Source organism: Lynx rufus, unplaced genomic scaffold (genome assembly GCF_022079265.1).
Source record: "Lynx rufus isolate CCGP_SWC_20201006 ecotype Redwood Valley unplaced genomic scaffold, mLynRuf1.p SCAF_16, whole genome shotgun sequence".
NCBI lineage: Eukaryota > Metazoa > Chordata > Mammalia > Carnivora > Felidae > Lynx > Lynx rufus.
Window position 1 is genome coordinate 53223931 of NW_025814830.1, and position 21342 is coordinate 53245272.

General features: G+C 62.6%; 2 protein-coding genes across 3 annotated transcripts in view; both read left to right on the forward strand.

Annotated features, from left to right (window-relative positions):
• Positions 1-4949: 4949 nt before the first annotated feature.
• Positions 4950-15102, forward strand: OSGIN1 (oxidative stress induced growth inhibitor 1). The gene is made up of 6 exons (XM_047078838.1): positions 4950-5062; positions 8513-8617; positions 9933-10069; positions 10849-11040; positions 11306-11397; positions 13805-15102. Exons 2-6 carry the CDS (start codon positions 8551-8553, stop codon positions 14751-14753), a joined length of 1437 nt encoding a protein of 478 aa, XP_046934794.1. The 5' UTR covers positions 4950-5062; positions 8513-8550; the 3' UTR covers positions 14754-15102.
• A 1404-nt stretch (positions 15103-16506) lies between these two features.
• Positions 16507-21342, forward strand: part of NECAB2 (N-terminal EF-hand calcium binding protein 2) — a 28387-nt gene continuing 23551 nt past the window's right edge. For both annotated transcript variants that reach the window (XM_047079270.1, XM_047079271.1), the window contains exons 1-2: positions 16507-16740; positions 19219-19243. In XM_047079270.1, the coding sequence (XP_046935226.1) occupies positions 16507-16740; positions 19219-19243 (259 nt within the window). The remainder of the gene's footprint in view (positions 16741-19218; positions 19244-21342) is intronic.

A 21342-nucleotide genomic window follows, 5' to 3' on the forward strand; every position in this document is an offset into this window, starting at 1 on the left:
TGAACCCCCGCTGGCAGCTCCCACCGCTGTCCTGGGGCAGCCTGCGTGGCCCTGCCACCAGACAGCCAGATTTCATTCCGGGTCCCCTCTGCCACCCCGTTGGAAACAGTGGCCTTGGGCAAGTCCCCCCGGGTTTCTTCATCTGCAAACTAAACTTGTTGTTGAAAATATTTGCCCACCCCCTGGTTGTGGGGAGTCAGTGAGATAAGGTGGTGGCAAAGCTCTGTGAGTGGGGAAGGCAAATATTAGCTCTACTGTTACGTGCCGGAAGAGCCTGGTCCCGTTGTGCCAGGGCAGCTGGAAGAACCCGGTCGCACTCCCACTCTAACCGCGCGCCGTGACTTGGGGTCGCATCTTAACATTCCCTGGGCCTCAGCTTCCTCACCTGTAGCATGGGAAAATAAGAGCGCCGTGCGGACTTTTCTCACTGGACTCGTGTACTGATTACATGCATCCGTCCCCGAAACGCCTTACAGTGTGGGCACCTCAGAAAGAGGGTGACTGTGGTGGTAGGTAGGCCCTTCGGGAGAGTTCCCGGGCCATGCCTCTGTGCTCCAGGCAGGAAGGAGACTTTGTCCCTTCCTTAGTTCATGGTCTTCCTTTTCCCCGGAAGGGTCCAGACTCTGCAGTCCCAGCCCCTGGCTCAAGCCCCAGTTCTGTCGCTCATGCTGTGTGCCCTCAGGCTCATGACTGGCCTCTCTGAGCCTCAGCTGCGTGTAGAGCACTTTCTGTCCACGCCCGGAGGTGCCTGGCCAGTGGCAGTGCTCTGGGAGCCGCCACGGGGAAAAGGGAGGCGGAAGGGCCAGAAGCAGCCCCTGGGAATAGTCCTAGGACTTTGTGGGGAGAGAGAAATCGCGGTTTTGACAGGGGATCCTTCCAACGTCAGGACCCCCAGAGGAGCGCCCCGAAGCTAGCCTGTCCTCACTTCCACTGGTTCCGCAGCACCCAAGCACCTGCAGGGAGCTTGGGGAGCCCCGGGGGGCGGGGGGCTGCTGTGTCTGAGCTCCTTCCTACTGCTGGGCCCCTCCCTCTGCTGTCACCACCTTGCAAGGCCAGTGCCCAGATGGGAGAACTGAGGCTCAGAGGGGAAACGCCTCTCCCAAGTCACCCTGTCTGGCTGCTTGCTGCGCTGCGGACGCCCGTTGGGTGTGATTTCTCAAGGACTGAGAGTGTTCCTGGAACACGGCGGGACTTTCGCTGCTAAATCCAGGAATGTCCCGGTTTGCACGACCAGCCAGCAGCAGGTGCCAATGTCCAGTAAAAGCCTAAAAAGGGCCACAGACATGCATTTTCCAGATGCCACACTAATCACGTAAAAAGAAACAGGTGAACACTATTTTAACGCTTTGTCTTATTTAACCCAAGATGTCTAAAAATATTCTCATTTTACCATGTAATCCATATAAAAATGATTGAGACATTTTCCCTTCCTTTTTTTTTTTTTATTGTACTATTCAAAACCTAGTGTACTTTATGCTTACGGCTAGATTTGCCAAATAAAATAGAGGCTGAAATTAACTGAATTTCAGATAAACGATGAAAAAAAAATCGTTTCGTCTAAGCGCATCCTAAATATTGCATGGAATGTATTCACACTAGAAGCTTGTATCTTATCTGCGGTTCGGTTGCCTGAGGGCCTGTATTTGTGTTCGCTGCGTCTTGCAACCTTCGTTTCAGCACATCCGGATCCGGGCGCTCATATTCCAGATGCTGAAGGGGACGGGGCAGGTGTGGAGGGGTCGGGGCACCCAGTGGAGTCCCAAGAGAGCCAGTCACCCAAAGTCAACCTCCACAGACCTGCCTTCCCTCTCCATGGTCCCCAACCACCGTCCCTTTGTCGCCCGTGACGTTCATCTATGTCTTGGCCAAGCTTTTTGGAAGCAAGTCAACACATTCTATTTCCCACAATCTCCTGGCAGATAAACAGGCGACGGGGAAGAAAGTCCACATCTCGCCCACACTTCTCTGTATCAGCAGATTTTCAAAATCCAGAAAAGGGATCAGGGCTAGCAGGGGCCACGAGGCAGGTCAGGAGGAAGGACAGGCCAGACCCAGAGACGGGGGACCCGGGCGCCCACCTCCTTCCCGGGCTTTCCTTTCTGGACCCCGAACCTCATCCTCACCCCGCATGGGCTGAGACGCTCCAAGTGGGAACCTCTGACCCGGGGTGTCTCTCTCTGCCTCAGTTTACACATCCAAACACACTGGAAGTTCCAGACCAGAGCCCTGGGATGGGGAGGTGGAGACGACGAGGCGGCCGGGCAAAGATACAGCCTGCAGCAGAGGTACGTCTGTGGAAGCCGCACTCCCCAGGCTGTCCCTGGGCTCCTGGTGCGTGGACGGTGCCCGTTCAGAGTGTCGGGGAGCGTTAGAAACAAGACCACGGCTGGAACGGCCACAGACGTTGGAAACAGCCACGGCCCAGAGAGGGAGGCCACAGCCAAGGTCACACAGCACACCTACCAGGGGCTAGAAGCCACCCAGGGAGCCGCAGCCCAGAGCAGTGGGTTTCCCGCTGACCCCCCTCCCCACCCTGCTATGTACCCTGTCATATAGGACCCCGCAGAGCACTGCTGCTCAGGGGCCCGGGACTGTGGGTGCCATTTTCCCGTTGGCAAAGCGAGGCTCCAGGGGGGCAGTGCCTTAGCAGAAATCACCCAGCCCGGGGGGCTGCGCCCAAGCCCAGCACCCAGCAGGCCATACTCGGTGCAGCCCAGTCTGGCCCATCATGTGATCTGTGGGGCCCAGTGCAAATTGGGAGAATGAGGGACCCCTCATTCAAAAATTCACAAGGACTTTATTTTTTATTATTACTTTTTCATGTTTTATTTATTTTTGAGAGAGAGAGAGAGAGAGACCGAGTACGAGCCAGGGAGGGGCAGAGAGAGAGGGAGACAGAATCCGTGAAGCAGGCTCCAGGCTCCGAGCTGTCAGCGGGGCTCGAACCCGTGAACCACGAGATCATCACCTGAGCTGAAGTCGGATGCTCAACCGACTGAGCCACCCAGGCTCCCCTAATAAGGATTTTAGAGTGGCGACAGCAGAGCTTTAAAGCAAGCCCAGGGCCCTTCTGAGAGTGGGGTCCCGGGCACAGGGCACATACCCAGGAGCCCCCAAGGAGGAGAGCGCAGGCCGGAGGCAGGGGCTCCCCTCAGGCGTAGCCTTGTGGGGCCGCCTTCCCAGCTCATGACCCCTAATCTCCTCCCTGAGCCCAGGGTCTCCCTTCTCAGCGTGCTCTTTGCGCTGCCCCCCAAACCCTCCACCCACACCCAGCCTCCAGCCCTCCCTGTGCCAGCTTGCCTCTCTCCCTCTCCCCCATCCTCTCCTCCCCCCACTCCGTGGCTTCTGTCGGTCCATCTGTCCCTGCCGGTCTCAGCGGGACTCTGTATCCTCAGAGGTTGTCTTTCGTTGGTGGGATACCACACTCTGTCCCCACTAGAGCCTCACAATCTGACCTGGTCCCCTTCCCCCTCGTCCCCCCACCTCACCTCCCTGTGCATACCCTGTGCTGTGCGAACCCCAGCCCCAGCCCCTGTGGCCACCAGGACCGGGAGAGAGACATCACCTCGGGCACAAACTATAAGGGGCACCAACGCAGTCCATGATCAAGACCCACGGGTCTTGTGTTCCTGCAGTATTTTTAAAAATCAAGAGTAACGCCGAAAATCCAAGATGAAGAAACATAGCAAGGTTTTAAATGAAGACAGCATCAGTATTCTGATTTTTCTTTTTGCTCAGGCTCCAATATGGCTCGGCACGGTTACAGATCCTGTTTGGTTTTGAAATTGTAATCTTTTGTGTATCCTTCACTTTTGCATTGTTTTTTGATTTTTTAGGTTTATTTATTTTTTTAAAGTAACCTTCACACACAACGTGGGTCTCAAACTCACGACCCCAAGATCAAGAGTCGCACGCTCCTCCGACTGGACCAGCCAGGCGCCCCTAGGTTTGATTTTCCAAAAAACCTTGCACTAAAATACTATTTTCTTCATCACTGAGTGTTCTCAGTGCCCCCTTAAATTTTGCACGCAAGGCGAGTTCCCCCTTGCCTGCCACAGGCCCCCCCCCCCCCCGCCAGGAAAGGACGAAGGGGCGGCATTCACGTCAATAATGAAAATCACAGCTAATGTGCACTGAGGTCTGTGGGCCAAATACTGTCCCAACCCTCCCTCCCTCCCTCCTTCCTTCTTGAGCACCTACTGTGTGCAGAGCAGCATTCTAGATTTGGGATAAAGCAGACACGGAAACACTCCCCTGCCCACGCAGGACCCACCTCCTGGTCTGGGGAGACAGACAATGAAATAATAGTAAGGGTCAGCAAAACGTGAGGCGTGCGGAGAAAGAATAAGGAAGAAAGGGGGACTTGAACTAGGGAGCCAAGGGTGACATCGCTTACATACCACGCCCAGCCCAGGGGGGAAAGCCTGTTAGCCAGCCCCGTTTCTGGGATGAGGAAGCTGAGGCAGCTCGCCCAGGAAGTGGCAGAGCCCGGGGTCTCACCCTGGGCAGGCTGATGTCAGGAGGTTGGTCACTGAGTCGGGTGAGGCGGAGTGGAGAACAGCCGAGGGGGGGGGGTGGGCACCAAGTGCAAGCGGGGTGTGTGGCTTTCTCCACTCCCACCACAAGGGCCACCTCCAATTTTGGGAAGGCTGTCTTCCCTCCCTAAGAGAAAAGGCCAGGCTGGCTCGGTTGGGGGGTCCCTTGGGGCCTCCGTTTACTGACTGAGCCCCAGGGGTGGGGGCCAGCCTGGCCACCCCCACCCCCACCCCCACCCCGGCCGGTGGGGGCCCTTTAAGGCTGGTCCTGGGTCTAGTGCAAGTTCATTCATCCAGGGGCCCCTGCTGACTCACGCTTATGAAAGTGATTTTCCTGGCCCCGCCCCGCCCGCCCGCCTCCTCCCAGCCCGTGAAATACCCTCGCCTCCCTGACTCGCACAGCCTGCTCGGTCCGTCCGGTCCCCACGGGGCAAAGGCAGCCGGTTCCCCGGTGGCTCTGTGGCCCCGGCCCTCCAGGCGCCCGCCAGGTCAGGCTCCCCGGGTTCCCTGCAACGCCTGCGGGTCAGGTGAGTGGCCTGGGGGCGGGAGACAGGGGCGTGGCTGGGCAGGGGGCCCCCGGCAGGCCCCACTAAGAAGCTCTTCGGGCCGCCGCCGGGTTCCTCCTCCGCCCCTGCGGGCCATGACCATCTCCAGGTGCCTGGCACCCTCCGTCCCCGCCGCCCGCCGTCGCCGGTCCACGTGATGCTGCTCTTGGCAGGAAAGAGGCGTGGTCAGCCCGGCGCGCTGCCCAGCGAGGCCCCTGGGTCCTGCGGCCAGGCTGCTGGGCTGGGTGCTTCTCCCGGCCTTCCGGGCCGCCCCGGGGGGTCCCCAGCACTTGGCGTCTGACAGGAGGTTGGGGTGCTGAGAACCAGGGGTCTGGGAGCCTCTGAACTCTTGGGGCTCAGGAGGGGGAGGCTCCAAAGGGAGGGGCTGCAGGGGTGTGTGCCCGGGCTGTAGGGGTGTGTGCCCAGGCTGCCGGCAGGTGGCCCTTGTGTCCAGAGACCCCCCCTCGCCTTCACCCTGCCCCGCAGCCTCGTGTCACTTTCTTGGTGGCAACTGTCATCGTGCAGTCTTTTCCCCGGTTATCCACGGGCAGGCCTCGCACTCGAGGCCATCGTCTCAGACATTTCCCAGGCAAGACGGCGCCTCTGTGCCCCGGGGTGGGGGGCGTCATCAAAGTCAAATGAGCAAAGGGCCGCCGGAGGTGCCCAATAAGTGCAGCCGAACTGGTGCCTCAGTGTCTCCGAACAGTTTTAAGCCTTCCTCCCCCGGGAAGTGCCCGTGCTACAAACTTCAAAGAAACATCATTTACAGATGCCGTTATTTCCATTCCTTTGATGCCGATTTGCTTCTGGGAGTTAGAGTCAGTCTTTCATGGGAGCCTTTTTGCTGTCCAGGCAGCGCGGGCCAGGGTGGGGGGCACACAAAGAAAAAGTTAACATTAAAAAGGTGACCGTGCCAACGCCACAGCACTAAAAAGCATAACTGGGATGGGTGTGGTTTCAGGTCGCCTGCTGTCAGTAGGCAGTGTGTACCTTCTTCCAAGGTCATGAGAGCTTTTGGCTGCTCAGGACCTTGGGACGCTGCACAGGAGGGTCCCTGGGTCGTGACCTCACATGGGTGGCATCGCCCTGGTGGTAACTGGGTCCCTCCACCTTCCGGGAAGCACAAGAAGAGGGCAAACGAGGGCTCGGGGAGTGCCCCTCTTCACTGGGGGTGGGGACGCTCAAGGGGCAAGAGAGGGGACGGGCATGCCCAGGGCGGGCTCGGGTCCCTGGGAGCACGTTGCGTGCTCGTTTCGGGGGGCTGTGGAGAGTCTAGGTGAACCCAAACCACGGGTGCCAAACCCTCGTTCTATCACCCACTGGCTCTGTGACCTCGGGGGCATGGCCTCACCTCCCTGAGCCTCAGTTTTCACATCAGTGAAGTGGGTTTGCAGGAGAATGAAAGTTGCTAAGGCACAGCTTTCAGCAAGGACATCACCTGGGTCCCTGTTGTTCCTGGGGACAGTCATGAGGGGGGTGGGGCCCTGGGGCTGTTTGGTGGTTCCGGGAGAAAGTGTTCTGGGAACTATAATCCTGTTCTCCAGGACCACCAGGCTCACCCGTGGACCCGTGGCCTCCCTCCCCACCAGCAGAGGGGACAGGGCAGAAGGATGAGCCCGGCTGGGAATGGCCCCCGTCACACTCCACTCTGGAGAAGGGCTCGCTGTTCTCAGCTTGCCTATCTGTAATATGGGAGCGAGCCTAAGAGTACGTATGACAGTGCATGCTGCTAATTAAATAACAATCAAATTAATGTGGATAAAGTGTTTCGAACATGCTTTGTACCTAGCCAGCTCCATAGAAGTCCAGAAGTGTTAGCCTTTTGTGTCGTTCTTGTTAGTGGTGGGGGGGACCACCCCCAAGTCCTCTCCCCTGGGCCCAGCAGCGGCATGGAAGGCTGTTTTCAGGGGGCCCGAGAGCACCGAGGAGGGAGTCCCTGACGTGCCCCCTGACGTGCCCCTTCCCGCCGTGTGACTCCAGAGACGTCCTTTAACCTCGAGCCTCCCTTTTCCTGCCAGGTGGAGGTGACACGGCTCACCTCTCAGGGCCTGCCTGGGGGTGGGGGCTGCTGTTTCTGTCACTGTGCACGCATCAGACGTCGTATCCTGGCTCCGTCACATTTCGTCGGCTATTCACGGTTTTTTGGACGAGTGGGAATTAGTCGCCCACTTTTCCAAATCAGAGAATGCACGTAGAAATCCAGATTTCCGCCTTCTCCGGGAGAATTCTGATGGCAGTGACCCTGGGCCCCCCCTCCCTGGGGCCATATATGACCACCCACTCACTTTGTACGTGTGTGTGACCCTGTGACAAGCCCCAGGTCTCCCTGGGGCTGGCCGGGGTCACACATGGTGCACCCGGGCAAAGCCTGGCACCAGTTAGCCCTGGGTTTAAGAGGCAGCTTTGTGGCACTGAGCGACCTGTGCGTCCCCTCTGGGCTCCAGTTTACGCATCTGTGAAATGGGATCATAACTGACAGAGCTTTCTGCGTGGGGCCGTATGAGCAGAACACGGGAAGGAGCTAGGTCGGTGCTAACGGCCACCCATTCCTGACGCACTCGTGTGGGTGCTGCCTTGGGGCCCTCAGGACGGCAGGGTGTGGACGGTGGGCGAGCCCGGGGGCCCCCGTTAGCTGGGTTTGGAGGACGTGGAGGGAGAAGGTGAGTCTGGAGCCTCCTCTGCACCTGAAGCCTCAAGAGCGGGGTCTGCGTCGCTGTGAGTGATGCGGGCCCGCGGCCAGCAGGGGGCGCTGGTGGAAGACTTTTCTCCAAACCTAGTTCCCCGGGGCGGGGGGGGCAATTCTCCACAAGCCCACCTGTTCCAACCGAGCCCCCTGGAACAGGCAGTGAGCCCTGGTCCTTTCCCGGCAGCACATTTTTCTCCAGCCGGTGCTTCACGGCCGTCACCTCACTGTGTCCCCCAACGACCCTACCGGGTGGAGACTGCTACTCCCACTTTATAGACGAGGAGCCTGACCCAGAGAGGTCCGGGAATGGGCCCCTGGTCACCAGCTAGGAAGTGCCGTGCTAGGGCCGGGTGATGGCTCCAAAGTCCACTGGCTGCTCAGAGATCTGAGGGCTGGACCGGGGTGGGGGCGGTGGCTGCCACCACGTTGTCGGCCAGGGCTTGCCCCTGGGTTGAGAAGAAGAGGCCTTACCGAAGGTGGACGGGAAGCTTTGGGTGTTGTCACTGCCCGCCGATGAGATGGGACGAGGGGGGTGCAGCTCAGACGTGGAAGTGACCGGGTCGGGAGAGGGGACTGTTTGGAACGGAGCAGGTGCGAGGAGGGGAGAAGGAGCAGGGGAGCGGCATCCTGACTGGCCTCAGGGAGGATCTTGGACTTGACCCTGAGAGCCAAAGGACAATACCCCGTAGCTGGGAAGTGCCTGCATGACACCCAAGGCTCACCGAGTGGCCCTTCCTCTCCCCCAGATCAGCTGCCGGCTCCCAGCCCCCCACCAGCCCCAGCCATGAACATCCACAGGAGGGACCACCTTGGCACCGACCGTTCGGAGCCCCTCCCAGTCCTCATCATCGGTGAGTGCTGCCCGGGGCAGGGGGAGGGGACACGCTGAGCCCCTAGAGTGGAAGGGCAGGAGCCAGGCAAGCCCAGGCCTGGCCTTTCTTTACCACCGTTGCCTTTAAAATCGGCCACTGAGTTGTATGGAAACCAATTTGACAATAAATTTCATATTTAAAAAAAATAAAAGTTAAATGGAAAAAAAAAAATTAGCCACTGAGCATTCACAGTGCGCCTGATGAGGTGCCCAGCAGCTTATAAAATGTCGTTCCCGTTCCCTGTAATCCCTCCAGGAACCCAGGGGGCCAGAGCAGAACCATCACTGAGGTTGCCTGGCGAGAGCAGAGGAGGGGGGTGCGGGGGGGAGGCCTGGTCCTAAGCCCACGACAGTCCCTGCGCCTGGCCCTGTGCTAGGTGCCCGCAAGAGGGGTTACGGCTAAAGCATGTGGTTCCTGCCTCAGGGCTGCCCAGTGGGAGACAGGCGGCCCCTCCCCCCGTGCGAGCCGAGATCCGAAATGGCCATTTCTGTAAATCAAAAAGAGCCGAACGTCAGTGATTTCATACGGGTTTGTCCTAATTCCACACACGAGTAATCTTCTCAGCAGCACAAGATAAGGAGGAGGGGAAAGACCGATAAGAAACGATGTCACGAGGTTAAATGCCCAAGAAGTGCCATGCACAGGCGGTGTGAGTCATTCAGGCCCGGGGAGCAGAGACCCCCACCGGTGGCTCCACACCCCTCCTCCGCGCCCCTGCTCTCACCCCTGCAGAGCACGGAACAATCTGTGCTCTAATATTTTATTCGTCTATGTGACATCCCACACGGTCAGCTCTGGGCTAACGGGACTAGTTCTTAGTGGTCTTAGAATCTCCGTCACGTTGCTGTGTGACCACAAGCAAGTTACTCAACCTCTCTGAGCTCCCGCTCCCTCCCGGGATGAAAAGGGGGAAAGGGTAGCGTGCACCCACGAATGTTATCGGGAGAGAATGGGGGCCGAGGCACGCACGACAGGGCCCCGTGCGGGGCCCGGTCCGGCGGGGGGGATCGGTCAGTTTCTTATTATTTGGTTGTTAAAATCCCTTGACACATCGCAAGTGCTCGACAAATGTCAGCGATTGTCGTGAGAGTAGTACAAGAGTACAGCGCCCGGCGCATAGTAGGCTCTCGACGATCGTTCAGTGCTTCAGTCACTGGCCATTGTTACGCACAGTGGCCGGCTCGGCTAACGGCGGAATAGATGTTCTGTTTTTACGAACGAAAAGCCAATCGATTGAGCAAGTCAGCTCAAGACCAAAGCCCTCGGTACCTCTGACCCCACCCTGTCTCCTCAGGCAACGGCCCCTCAGGCATCTGCCTGTCCTACCTGCTGTCCGGCTACACCCCCTACGTGAGGCCAGATGCCGTCCACCCGCACCCGCTGCTGCAGAGGAAGCTCGCCGAGGCGCCGGGGGTCTCCCTCCTGGACCAGGTGGGCCAGAGCTCTGGGGATGGGGCAGGGGACACGCACACCCTGGGGAAGCAGGGCAAGAATACAAATACGCGGTGGTTAGACCACAAGACCACGTGAGAAAGGCGAGCGGCCACAGGGGCCGGCCCGGAAATCGTGCCAGGAACCAGGCCCGTCTTTCGCGATCGGCAGCTGAGACACCAGCTTCCCTTACGTCCCCTAGACCAGCGGGTGTAAACCGGGGGACGACCCTGCTCTCCAGGACCCCCTCGGCCATCCCCGGGGACAACGTCTGTTGTCACAACTGTGGTTACCCTCCACGCTCCCGCCACAGAGCGCGGTTGAGAAATTCTGCCCTGGGTAGTTCATTTCACTAGCCCCTGCCCCAGGGAGCTCACCAATGCTCCATCCACGCCCCTGGCCTTCCAGAAGGCCGCTGGCTGTCCACCTCCTCCTCCCAGCATTTTCCCCTCCTCCTAGCCCCTCCCACCCTCAAGCTGGTGGATGAGGAAGCAAGCTGGCATTTGGTCTAGATCGGCATCTTTCAAAATGCCTTCAACAGGACACCAGTTCCTCAGAGAAGACGTTCCTACTCCAGGAAGTCTGAGGGATGCTCGGGTTTGGCAAAACTACAGGGAAATTCGGCTGCAGGACTTGTCAGAGCCTTTAACATGCTGCCGTGCCTTATCTCTTAGAGGCAGCACTTTCTGGGTTTGTCTGGCCACCCTGATACTAGGGTGGGAATGCAAAACCAGGCAGCCTTGGTCCAGTGGCCCCTCTGACCCGTGCACCCCCTCCAGGACCTGGATTACCTGTCTGAAGGCCTCGAAGGCCGGTGCCAAAGCCCCGTGGCCCTGCTCTTTGACGCCCTCCTGCGCCCAGACACAGACTTCGGGGGAAACATGGAGTCCGTTCTTACCTGGAAGCACCAGAAGGAGCGAGCCATCCCCCACATGGTCCTAGGCCGGAACCTGCCTGGGGGGGCCTGGCATGTGAGTGGGGGCCGGGAGAGGCGGGCGGGGGGATCTGGGCTCAGTCTACCCCGAGTGTCGGAGAGATTTCCTCCCAAAGGTTAGGACTCCTCCGCTTCCTGCCTTTTCCCTATTCCCTCCCCCTCCTGCTCTACCCACCGCCCCTCTGCCTCCCTCCCCACCTGCCCTTTCTGCCCCCTCCCCAGCTGAGGCCTCCCACCCCCTGCCGACCTGCTGGGCTGGGGGCTAGGAGAGGCCTGGACCGAAGGACTCCTTTTGCCCACAGTCCATTGAAGGCTCCATGGTGACCCTTAGCCAAGGCCAGTGGATGGGGCTCCCAGACCTGCAGGTCAAGGAGTGGATACGCAGGAAGCGGAGGTGAGGCAGTTCTGGAAAGCCCCGGAGGGTGAGGAGGGCGGGGTGACCCGGGCCTGCCCCCATGCGGAGCCCAGGAGCCGGAGGGAAAGGGGCTCAGGGCCACCAACGCGGCCCTTCCTCCTGCCCGGGGCAGGACACTGAAGCCCCGGTGGGGAGAGGGCCGCCCGGGGCTGGGCTCACCCCAGGACTCCCCGCCAGTGCTCCTGCCTGGCCCACAAGCCCCTGACGGGGGGCCTGGGCAGCATCCCAGCCCCTGTGGGAGGGGGACAGCTGGCCCTGCCCTGGGGCTCCGACCAGGCTCCCCCCACCCCCAAGCCCCTGCCTGTCGCTAGCCCATGGTTGGGGGTGGGGGGGTGGGTAGGTCTCTCCATCTTGTTTCCTGCTCTGTCGTGACCTCCCTGCACGCTTCTGACCATCCTGGGGGAACAGCTCATTCCCTGAACAAACGAGTCCCAGCCCCTGCCCTGTCTGGGGAGCGAGGCAGAAAGTTGCCCAGGGCCTCAGGGTCGGAGGGGGTCGCCGCGCGGGTGGTGACGCCCTGTCCCCTCCGCCCCTCACAGGCCTCTTGTCTCCCACCCAGCCACCCCGTTTCACAAAGCCTTTGTGTCCCTGCAGATTTGGTCGGAAGACACCCAGGCTAGCGTCGTGACATGTTAACAGACAGATGGGAACTTAGGTTGTAATTGTAGGCGTGCCCTTTTATAGCCTACTTTTCTTTTTTTTTTTTTAATGTTTTCTTATTTATTTTGAGAGAGAGTGAGAGAACGAGTGGCAGAAGGGAAGAGAGAGAGAGGGAAAGAGAGAGAGACTCCCAAGCAGGAACTGCACGGTCAGCACAGAGCCTGGCTCGAGGCTCGCGCTCACAAACCGTGAGATCGTGACCTGAGCTGGGATCGAGAGTCGGACGCTTAACCAGCTGAGCCTCCCAGGCACCCCTCCTTTTATATTCTACTTTTAAATTTAACGCTCTGGCCTCAGGATTTCACCCCGTGAGGACAGTGTTCGTAACCAGCCTTTTACGTGGCCGCGTAATATTCCCGATTCAGCACTTCTCCGCCTACTCCTGTGACTATTCCTACTCACAGGGGGGGGCCCTGAGCTGAGGCGGGGGGGGGGGAGGCCCACACCCACAGCAGGTGCCCTCCCCCCCCCCGGGCTGCTGCCGCCACGGTTCCTAAGCCCTGCCCGGTCCCGGGGCTCTCCTTCTGTCCCACATGCCCTTCTTAGAAGGAACCCTGGAGGTAACACCTTAGGCCCATTCTTTGAAACCATTTTGACTCCGAGAAGGGCAAGTGACAAGTTCACAGAAACAGACCCCAGGGCTCCGGTTTCAGAAGCAGGCTAGCGAGCTGGGCCGCGCGGCACAGCCTCGGGGGACACAGTGTGAGCTCGCGCCACACTCGGTCCTGTTGGGGGAGTCACAGGGGATTCTCCTGAAGTGAGCTCCTCCTTAACGACACGCCCACACTTGGGGAAGCTGACTCCCCTGAGGTCGCACGGGTCGCGGGAGAGAGGAGCTGAGATCATGGCAAGCCTCTACCTCAGCCACCCTCGATCCCGGCCCTGCGGTCATTGCCCTGGGAGGGGCGGTGATAACAGCGACCCGACAAGAGTAACAATGCTGCAATAAAACAGTCTCTCCTGTGGCTGCGTGTGCCCCCGAAGGCCTCCTCATCCTGGTCCCCAGTATGGTGACAGTCCCCATCACAGACCCCTTCCTCCTGCCCGGGGGGGACCTCTCCTTCCCCTCCCACCCCGTGGATCAGTTTTCCCTGTTTCTGAACTTTATAGACATGGAATCCTCCCGTTATTTTTTTTTAAACATTTTAAATCTTTATTTATTTTTGAGAGAGAGAGAGAGAAAGAGAGAGGCAGAGCATGAGTGGGGGAGGGGCAGAGAGACACTGAGACCCAGACTCCAAAGCAGGCTCCAGGCTCTGAGCTGTCAGCACCGAGCCTGACGTGGGGCTCGAACCCACAAACCGCGAGATCGTGACCCCATCTGAAGTCGGACGCTCAACCGACTGAGCCCCAGGCGCCCCGGAATCCCACCATATTTACGTGGGTCGTTATTTAGTCCTTGGGAGTAATAACAGTGGCTGAGGCTTAACCTGTCACTTACTACCTGGTCACATGACCCTCTAACCCTCTCTGCAACCACATGAAATAGAACCATCACCACCGTCCTCCCCGCTGTGTAGCTGTGGCACGGAGGGCTTCAGGCACAGAGCTCACCGGCAGCAGAGCTGGGATTTGAACCCAGGCCACCTGACTCTGGTGGCCACACTCTCACCCCGGCCCTCACCACAGCCCACCGCCAGCCTGGTCACCCCCCGATGGCCCCTTTGTGGCCCCCACACCCCAGTCTGCCCTCTGACACCCCCGCTTCCTCAACCCTTCCCTTCAGAGGCCTTCGCAACAGCCGCGCCACGGCTGGGGACGTCGCTCACTACTACAGGGACTATGTGACCAAGAAGGACCTGGGTCGCAACTTTGTGTCCGGCGCCGTGGTCACGGCCGTGGAGTGGGGGACGCCTGAGTCCGGCGGCTCCGGGGGCCGGGAGCCCAGCCCCCTCTTCCAGGTGAGCGGCTTCGTGACCACCGAGGACCGGAGCCGACGGCCCTTCTCCCTGTGCGCCCGCAACGTGGTCCTGGCCACGGGCACGTCGGACAGCCCGGCGCGGCTGGGCATCCCCGGGGAGGCCCTGCCCTTCGTCCACTATGAGCTGGCGGCCCTGGAGGCGGCCGTGAGGGCGGGCGCGGTAACCCCAGCCTCCGACCCCGTCCTCATCGTGGGCGCGGGGCTGTCGGCGGCCGACGCGGTCCTCTACGCGCGTCACTGCAACATCCCCGTGATCCACACCTTCCGCCGGCCCGTGGACGACCCCGGCCTGGTCTTCAACCAGCTGCCCAAGATGCTGTACCCCGAGTACCACAAGGTGCACCAGATGATGCGGGAGCAGTCCATCCTGTCGCCCAGCCCCTACGAGGGCTACCTCAGCCTCCCCGAACACAGGCTGCTGCTCTTTAAGGCCGACCGCCAGGCCGTGTTCCGGGACCGCGACGGCCTCCAGAAAGTCTTCGGGGTCGCCCTGGTGCTGGTCCTCATCGGCTCCCACCCCGACCTCTCCTTCCTCCCCGGGGCGGGCGCTGACTTGGCCACGGACCCCGACCAGCCGCTGAGCGCCAAGAGGAACCCCATCGACGTGGACCCCTTCACCTACCAGAGCACCCGCCAGGAGGGCCTGTACGCCGTGGGGCCGCTGGCTGGGGACAATTTCGTGCGGTTCGTGCAGGGCGGGGCCCTGGCAGTGGCCAGCTCCCTGCTGAGGAAGGAGGCCAGGAAGCCACCCTAACACCCGGCCTGGCATCCTCGTCCCCAGGCCCTAACGAGGAAGGGAGATTACACAGCCCAGCTAGACGCCCCAGTGAGCGGAGGGGGCCTCCCCTGGCGGGAGAAAGAGGGGCCGCGAGCCCGTGCGGCAGGCCTCCCCGATGAAGATGAGTGGGGGACCCAGGCAGTCTGCGCGCAGACCAGTGCCCGGGCCGGGAACAGAAGCCGCGGGCCGGCGTAGGCCGTGATCTGGGGTGAAAGCCGCTGGTACGAGCTGGGGTCACCAGGGCCGGCTGAGCACAGAGCCAAGAGGACTGCAGGCCTTGCTCCTTCCAGAATCCGGTCCCAATTAAACCCAGTGCCTGCCTCCACTCGTGTGTCTGAGGATTCTGTTGCGTGGGGAGGGGGCTGGGTGTCTGGGGGGTGGGCACAGGGCCATGTGGGAGATCCTCGGGCGGGGGAGTTGTGCGACAAGGGATGGTCCCGCACGTGGGGGTACCGCTGTGGGCGGGAAGCGGGGGAAGGCTGTGTGCGGGGAAATGGTATGCCGGGGAGGCCCCTGCCCACCCCTCCAGTCTAGTCCCGGCCCTTCTCCCACGCTCCCTCCCGGCCACACGCTTTTCAGTCCCTCATGCTCCCATGCTTGCACCTGCCACAGGGCCTTTGCAAGGGCCGGTCTCTCTGACTCCTCTTCCTTCCACTCTCTCAGCCTAAGCACATCACTTCCTCCAGGAAGCCTCCACTGCCACGAGCGCCTCCGTAGCCACCAGGACAGTCCCCCGTTCACGGCCCAAGGTTCTACCTCTTCATGGCAGTTCAGCTTTCGGGGTTGGTTTATCTGTGGAATCGCTCCCGTATCTGACTCTGCCCACCAGGGTGTAGGTTGCAGGAGGCCAAGGACACCACCCCCCCCCGGCCCTGTCTGTTCTGCTCACTAGTGGAAGCCAGTGCCTCCAACGGGCCTAGGACCTAGTGGATGCTCCTTAACTCATCCTTCGGGCCCGCTGAGGATGAAGGGATGGCTGGATAGATGGATGGATGGATGGATGGCCAGCCAGATGGATGGATGAACAGATGGATGGATGGATGGATGGATAGGGGTGTGTGAGGAAGAGAGTGTCCTGGTGCAAAGACTGGTCTGGGCGCTGTGCGACGAGGTGGGGGACGGTTGAGGAGGCATGCAGGCCCTCGCGGGAGTGCTGGGGGAGGCCCAGCGCCTGGGCACTGATCTCGGGAGCTTCAGCCAGCAGAGGGCGCTCCGGACTCGCCGGACACCCGCGCTTCGGCCCTTGCGGAGGCGCCGCGGGTAGGGTGGGGGGAACCTGCGGGAGGGGGGGCAGCGGGAGACTTTCGGGGGACAGCCCCCAGGGACGCCCCCTGCCGCGCAGCCAGACGCCCGCCCCCCCCCCAACCCGGCGCCGACCGGGCGGCCCCTTCCGTGGCCGGGGCTGGGGTCCGGCGCCCAGCACCGCGCCCCCGCGGGTAGCCCTCTGCCGCCGCGCCCGGCTCCCGGGGTGGGGGTGGGGGGGCAGAGGGGGTGGGGCGGTGGACACGAGGCACGTGGCTCGGGGTCCGGGCGGAGCGCCCCCCCCCCCCCGCCCCGTCCCCCGGTGTCGGCCCGTCCCCGCGGTGGCCGCGGCCGCGGGGCCGCGGGAGGGAGGGCGGGGCGGCGCGGGCGGCGCGGGCGGCGGCGGCGGGGAGGGGTCGCGCGGGGGCGGGCCGCGGGCCGGGCGGGGGTCGGCGGGCTTCCGGGCGGCGGCGGCGGGCGCGGCGCGATGTGCGAGCGGGCGGCGCGCCTGTGCAGGGCCGGCGCGCACAGGCTGCTCCGGGAGCCGCCGCCGCAGGGCCGGGCGCTGGGCGGGCTGCTGCGCTGGGTGGGCGCCAGGATGGGCGAGCCCCGGGCGCCGCTGGCCCCCGACGCCCCCGACGCCCCCGACGCCCCCGCCGCGGACCCCGGCCCCGGCCCGGGGCCCGGCTCGCCGCGCGGGGGCACCGCCGTCATCCTGGACGTGAGTACGCGCCGGCCGGGACCCCGAGCCCCCTCCTCCCACCAGGGGCGCTCCCGACGCCGCCTTCCTCAGTCCCCGCCGGGACCCGCGAGGCCCCCTCTTCCCCCGGCGGGGGACCCCCCTCCCCGGGCGCTTTCCCCTCGGCGGCCCGGAGCAGGACCCGCACCCGGCCCCTCTGCGTCCCAGAGCGCGACCCCAGCCCCTGCAAGTCCCGGCGGGTCTCCATCCCGGTCTAGTCTTGTCGCTGGACCAGGACGATCCCCTTCCACCCGCTCCCTCTCTCCTCTTCTGGGGATCCCCACCTTCTCCGAGCCCTGGAGCCCTTTGCCGGCCACCGCCCCCCTACTTTTATGCTGGCCGAGCCCTTACCCTTTCCCCAGCCCTGCACCTCCTCCTTTACCCCCATCCGCTGTCGGTTGCGAGCACCTGCCGCCTCCGGGCCCCCTCCTCCTTTCCATCCTGGATCATCGCCTGAATCGCTACTTTTCTGAGACCACCCCCCCCCCACTTTTCCAACCCCTAACTCTGGTTTCCCTTTTCTCGTTCTGGCGGTAGACCCTGAGACCTTGTGTTCTCATCCCCAAAACCCCTTTCCACCCCAGCCACCACCTCTTTGAAAGTGAAGCCCCCTCCCCACCCCTGTCTTCCCCTCTCCTTTCAGTACAGCTGGGACTACCCCCATCTGCTCTGAGCCTGGACACCTCTGGGATCCTGGCCCCCACGACCCCCCCCTCCACTCGGAGCCCCCTCCATCCTCCATACCCTCTACTCAAGCCCCCCTTCCCCCTGGGACCCAAGCCACCCACCTCTGGGAAGCCCACCTCCTCCTGCCACCCACTCCCGAGGAGTGGGAGGGAGATTTCACTGCTGGTGGGGGGAGGCTCCCCGGGGGAGGCGTAGGGGGGCTCTGTCCTGGGCACCACCCCCACCCGGTAACAGCGGAGCCTAGGATGTGCGTGTCCCGAGGAGGGTCCTGTGCGGGCTGGGTTTCTGGGAGAGTTGTGTCTGTGTTTGATGGTGGCTGGGAGCGTAGATTTCCTCTCCCCTCCCGAACCTCCTGTCTCCTGGAACCCACAGTTGGCTCCAGGCAGAGAGGGCTGGGCGGGGAAGGGCGAGCTGTGCCGTGGGTGCTTGTGGCTGCCTCGCCCCCAGACACACACACACACACACACACGCACGCACGCACGCACGCACAGATGGATCCTCTCCCTCAGGACCCCCAGCCTAGCTCTGGAGGCGAAAGCTCTGGGCCTGCCCTTGTAGGGAAGCCCTGTCCACACCCCTCCTGCTTCTAACAGTACGGCTTAGTGAGCTCTGGTGCCCTCTTCAAGCTGGCGTGTGCGGGTCCCCGAGACCCCATTTCTTCATCTAGGAAATGGGGTGATGAGCGGACTCCCGGAACCACATCACGTGGTCTGCACCATTCACTTGCCTGAGGCATGGGGAGGGGGGCACCTGAGGGTGGGACCCTGGCCTCGGGGAACTTTGCAGTCAGGGGCACGGGTGTGGAGTGCCCACGATGGGGCTTTGGGGGAGGGCCCCGGTGCTCTGATAATTGTCCCCCTTCTGCCCCAGCCACATTTGCTCCTGCTCAGTACCCCAGACTAGGGTTTCAGCTAAGGGAAGGGGGTGATGTTTGAGAAGCCCTTCCTGAACTGCTGCCTCAGTCTGTCACCATGTGTGGTGCTAGGAGGGATGGGGGGGACATCTGTCCTTGGCCTGAGGGCTTGGGCCCAAGGTAGCATGGCCAGAGGGGGTGGGGCCTCCGCCTCCCCCTTCTTATCAGTGTGGCTCATCCGCTCCCAAAAATACCACGGGGTGGGGGGGGGTTATGGGGTCTCGGCTCATGTTTGGGGGGCGGGGGTTGGGCTGTCCCTCCGCCATCCCCTCCCACGGCAGCCAGAGACTTGCACCCGCAGTGCACCTGGTTTTCTGAGCTCTTGGTGGCCTGCTTCCGCCCACTCCCCCACCCAAGAAATAATCCAGTCCTGCCCCTGGGGGGTCCAGTCGCCAGGCCCCCCCCAGGTCCCCTTAGCAGACGCCTCTGTTCAGACTTAAGCCACCCCGCTGGAGGAAACCGGGGCTCCCCTAGGGGTGCAATGGTGCGAGGCGTGTGGCCGCGTCCACGGGACACGGCTTCTGAGCGTGTGACCGAGCGTGGCACGGTGGGAAAGCCGCGTGGACCAGTGGCTCCGGGGGCACACCCGCGGGCCCGCGGCTGGGTGTGAGCGTGCGTGTGTCCACGTGTGCGTGCGCGTGTCTGTCAGTGCGGTCGTGGGTGGGCTGGCGGCACAGAAGGCGAGTGGGCGCAGCTTCCTCCCCGGCGGCAGGGAGGACTCCGCCTGAAACATCCCTCCCGCCCTGGATCCCAGCCGGGGTCTCCTCCCGGGAGGAGGGGGATCTCGAGATGAGTCAGAGGCCGCTGGAGGGCGCCCGCCCCTCTGGGCCCCTCACTGACGCCACCTCTCTTCCCTGCAGATTTTCCGACGTGCGGACAAAAACGGTGAGTTCCCCTCCCGGGCTGTCCCCTGAAGGAGGCCCCGGCTCTTCCCGTCCCGGCGCCTCGGGGGGGGGGGGGGGGGGGGGGGAGGGCCGAGGGGTGGGGGCGTGGACGGCCTTGAACGTGCCGGCGACAAGTACGGGCCTCGGAGGTCAGAACACCACAGGCCGGTGCTGCCTTGTGCCTCAGTTTCCCTATCTGCGTCTGGGGGCATTCCCGTAGTTCCCGCGCGGTAGGGATGCCGCGGGGTTCGGCGTGTGGCCATCTCGGATGCTAAGACGTCTGTCGTGCGGGACGTGCTGGTGAGCCATCATCGCCCTCACGCAGCTGGACTGGGCCAGAGCGGCCCGGGTGGGGGGTGCCCAGGGACCACCCTTCACGGAAGCCCCCAGCCTCACTCTCGGCCCTGGTGCCTCTTTCCTCACCGCGACCTCACACACTCACGGCTGCCGCTCCTGTCCTGACGATTCCGGAGTGGCCCAGGGAGGTTAAGTGACTTGCCCGGGGCCGCCCAGCTGCACGAAGGCAGTCAAGGTTGTGCTGCAGACCCCCGAACTTTTCCCCACGCCACGCCCCCTCCCCAGCCACGTGAGTGGCCCGTCGTGGCCAGCAGAGAGAAGTCAGACTTCTCCTGACTTCTCGGAGAGGCTCCCGCCTCCCAGCCTCGCAAGGCCCGTCTGAGCCTCACAGCTGCAGCACAAGTCAGTACCACTTCCTGTAAATACCGCTGTCCTCATCGCTGGGCCCCGGGCGACTCTCCCCGGACTGTCACCAAGGCACGGTCTCTCCGCGGGCCTCGGTCTTGCCCATCTCTAAAGTGGGGTGAGAACGCTTAACTCGCCTACTGCCTTGGGTGTGGAGCGAGGAGATGTGGCGACAGAGTCCACGAGAGAATCAAGCAGGGCTCACGGTTTGTTTTGTTCGCGGGGAAAGTTGATCAAGTGTCAGGGCCCCTGCCGGGGGGCAGGGTGGGGGACAGGGGCCCCGGTGCCTGTCCCCAGGGCCCTCAGGCCCCAGCGCCTCCTGCACGGGCTGGAGTTGAAGGCGGCAGCTCTCACCCGGGTCCCCCGAACCCCTCCCTCCCTGGCCCCGGCGGTTACGGCTGACCCGCCCCCCCCATGGTGTTGGGGGTGCGACGTGAGGCCTCGGGGGCTGGGGTGCACAGCCAGGGGTCTCCATCCCTTGTCCCCCTCCTCGGGCATGACAGCGGCGCCTCCCAGGCCGACTGGGACACAGGACTCTCCCCAGCAGCTCCACGTGGAGCAGGGCGGAGGGAGGGGGCCGGGGGGGCGGGGGCTTCAGTGATCCGAGAAGGGGTCGTGGCAGCTCTTCTCAAGCAGCTTCAGAGGCTACAGAGGAGGTCAAGGGGCTTGATCCCTGACACAGGCGTCTCTCTGGCGACCTCAGAGTGCAGTGGCCAGGACCCCGTGGCACGTCGTGAGCACTTGACACGCAGGACTCGGGGCTTGTCCCTGGCGTGGGCCCGATGCTCGCACGCAGTGGGTCCCCAGCAGACGTTTGCGGGCTTACGGGTAACGGGTCTGCCGGCGCGGGGGGCGCGGGTGCACGACCCTGGGACGCAGCGCTGTGGGTCTGGCTGTGCGTCTCCCGGCAGGTGTCCGTGGGTCCGGACGGCCGTGTCTCCGTAACTGCCGCTCGACACGGTGCGCGTGGCCCTGTGTGTGTGGGTGTATGTGTGTGGCACACGTGGGCGGGTGGCTCACCGGCCGCCCTCAGACAGAGGTGGGGTTTCCTCCTCGTCACTTGTTACCTTGTCAGAGGCCGAGTTTCCACCCCAGGGACTGCTCTGGGGTCCCCTGACTTCGCTCCATGGGCCCCAGAGGGGCCGAGCCCATTCTCCTCCAGGGGCTTCGGGTCTTCCTGGCCACCGCCGAGTGGCCCTGGGGGGGTTGTCCCCAGGATTAATGCGGGAGTGTGATGTCGGTTCCAGGGACGCTTCCGGGGAAGAGTCCCTTCTGTGTCACAGGGACTCCTGGGTTCGAGTCCCGGCTCGGCCACTTGGCAGCTCTGTGAGCTCAGGCCAGTCAGCTGGGGCCTCGGTTTCCCCATCTGTAAGTGGGCCGTGATGACACCAGTCCCCT